The sequence below is a fragment of the Otolemur garnettii genome, unplaced genomic scaffold (genome assembly GCF_000181295.1).
Source record: "Otolemur garnettii isolate 467f Iridium unplaced genomic scaffold, OtoGar3 scaffold00159, whole genome shotgun sequence".
In the NCBI taxonomy this organism is placed as follows: domain Eukaryota; kingdom Metazoa; phylum Chordata; class Mammalia; order Primates; family Galagidae; genus Otolemur; species Otolemur garnettii.
The window spans coordinates 1,416,929-1,419,255 of NW_003852554.1; the positions used below are offsets into that span (position 1 = coordinate 1,416,929).

Below are 2,327 nucleotides of genomic sequence, written 5' to 3' on the forward strand. Positions count from 1 at the left end.
CTTTTCTTGAGTTGTTGATCTTTTTCTAATTGAATTCTAAAGGTTCTTTAAATATTAGGAAATTAGCTCTTATGTGAGTTGCAGATATTTTTTCCCATTTTTGTCATTTGTCTGTTTTTCAAATTTAAGAGACATAGTTTCCCTATGTTACCTAGGCTGGCCTCAAATTCCTAGGCTTAAGAAACCTTCCCACCTCAGCCTTCTGAGATGCTGAGATTACAAATGTAGCCCACCCCACCTTGCCATGGCTTATAGTTATTTTCTGTATATTGTTAGTTTTAAACATTTTTTTTTTTTTTTACATTTAAGTTTTTCCTGATGTAAGGTTTGAGAGTGGATTCAAGTTTACATTTATTTAAGTTGGCTACTGCGCAGACCTAATAAAGATTGAGTTATTCAATAAACTGTCCCTTCTTGCTTTGAAATGCCCCCTCAATCATGTGCTAAATTCTCCTATGTATTTGATTACTTTCTGGATTTTTTTTTTTTTGTTACTGTTCTTACCCATGGATTTATCTGTTTATTCTCGTGCTAGTCTTAGATTATTCTAATTATTGTATTTGGTAACATGTTTTCTTCTCATCCCACTCCTTTTTTTAGAAATTTCATGGCTCTTCTGGCTTGTTTTTAAACTCAGTATTTTAGAAGTTTTTGGTTTGTATACTAAGAATTTAACTTCAGTTCCAAGAATTTCTGCACTTCTGTGTTTATGCATGTAGTCAGAGGGTTAATATCAGGATGTTTGCCTAACTATATTAAATGAGTTATGCCTTGCTTAGTGATGGGGATACGTTCTGCAAAACATGGAATGCTGGGCAATTTTGTCATTGAGTACCACAGAATACACACAAAGCTAGAGTATTCTGTGTCATTCTTTGTGTCATTGAGTACACAAAGCTAGATGGCATAACCTACTATACACCCGGGCTATATGGTACAGCCTACTGCTCTTAGGCTACAAACCTGTATAGTATGTCTCTGTACGGAATACTATAGGCAGTGGTAACAAGATGGTGAGTATTTGTGTATCTAAACATAGAAAAGGTACAGTAAAAATATAGTATCATACTCTATGGGGTCACTATCATATATGTGGTATTTCATTGACGGAAATGAAAATGTAAACACATGTTAAGTGGTGTTAACCTATATGTTACTTTTTGAAGTTGAACTGAAGGTGCCATTACTGGTCAAGTGTATCTAGACTTGCTTCACACATTCATTTTTCTGGCAATTTATATACTTTTTGGAAATGATTGATTTTACCTCCAACAAGATCTCTTAAAATATGTATACAATTTTTTGGCATCCCCAGTATTTTTATTAGCATTCAGTTACCTTTTTCTTGGTCTCACTTGTAGACTTTCTTCTGTAATATTTCTGTGTTAGTTAGTGCTCCATAATCATTGATGCTGCTTAACTCAGTGAAGATGTTTTTGTTTCATTGGAATTTAGATGAATGTCTAGTAAATATAAAATCATGTCCTGTGTGCATTGGAAACCAGCATTTTGTAAGAATGTATTTAAATCCACAGGCACCTTTTTCTTCATTGCTTGTTGATGTGAGGATTTCACCTCTTCATATGCTATGCTTTCCTTTTTTAGCATGATACCAGTAGTCCTTTGCTAATCAGTGGAACCTCTGCAGCTGAGCTGCCATGGGCAGTAAAAGTAAGTAAACTTTTTAAAACGGTAATTTTGATTTCAGAATATTAGGGAGTGGCTTGGCTCATGTAGCTCAGTGGCTAGGGCACCAGCCACGTACAGCGGAACTGGTAGGTTCAAACTCATCCCCAGCCTGCCAAACAACAATGACAACAACAACCAAAAAATAGCTGGGCACTACAGGTGGTGGGCACCTGTAGTCCCAGCTACTTGGGAGGCAGAGACAAGAGAATCGCTAAAGCCCAAGAGTTTGAGATTGCTGTGAGCTATGACAGCATTCTACCAAGGGCGACATAGTGAGACTCTGTCTCCAAAAAAACCAAGAAAGAATATCAGGGAGTAGAAATGTTCTTGTTACGTGGATGAATTGTGTAATAGTGTACATATCCAATAGGTAAGGTTTTACCCCTCACTTCCCTCCCACCCTCTCCCCTTCTTAGTTTCCAGTGTTCCTTTACATCACTTTATGATCATGTGTATCCATTCTTCAGTTCCACTTAACTAGTGAGAACATGTGGGGTTTGTTTTTCCATTCCTGAGACACTTCACTTAGGACAATGTTCTCCATTTCCATCTAAGTTGCTGCAAATGACTTTATTTCTTTCCTTTTTATGGCTGAGTAGTACTCTGTGGAATGAATGTATATGTGTGTGTGTGTGTGT

General features: G+C 36.7%; 1 protein-coding gene across 1 annotated transcript in view; it reads left to right on the forward strand.

Annotated features, from left to right (window-relative positions):
- Positions 1-2,327, forward strand: part of EPS15 (epidermal growth factor receptor pathway substrate 15) — a 166,378-nt gene that overhangs the window by 52,520 nt on the left and 111,531 nt on the right. Inside the window, exon 6 of the mRNA XM_012811472.2 lies at positions 1,606-1,671. Within this exon, the coding sequence (XP_012666926.2) occupies positions 1,606-1,671 (66 nt within the window). The remainder of the gene's footprint in view (positions 1-1,605; positions 1,672-2,327) is intronic.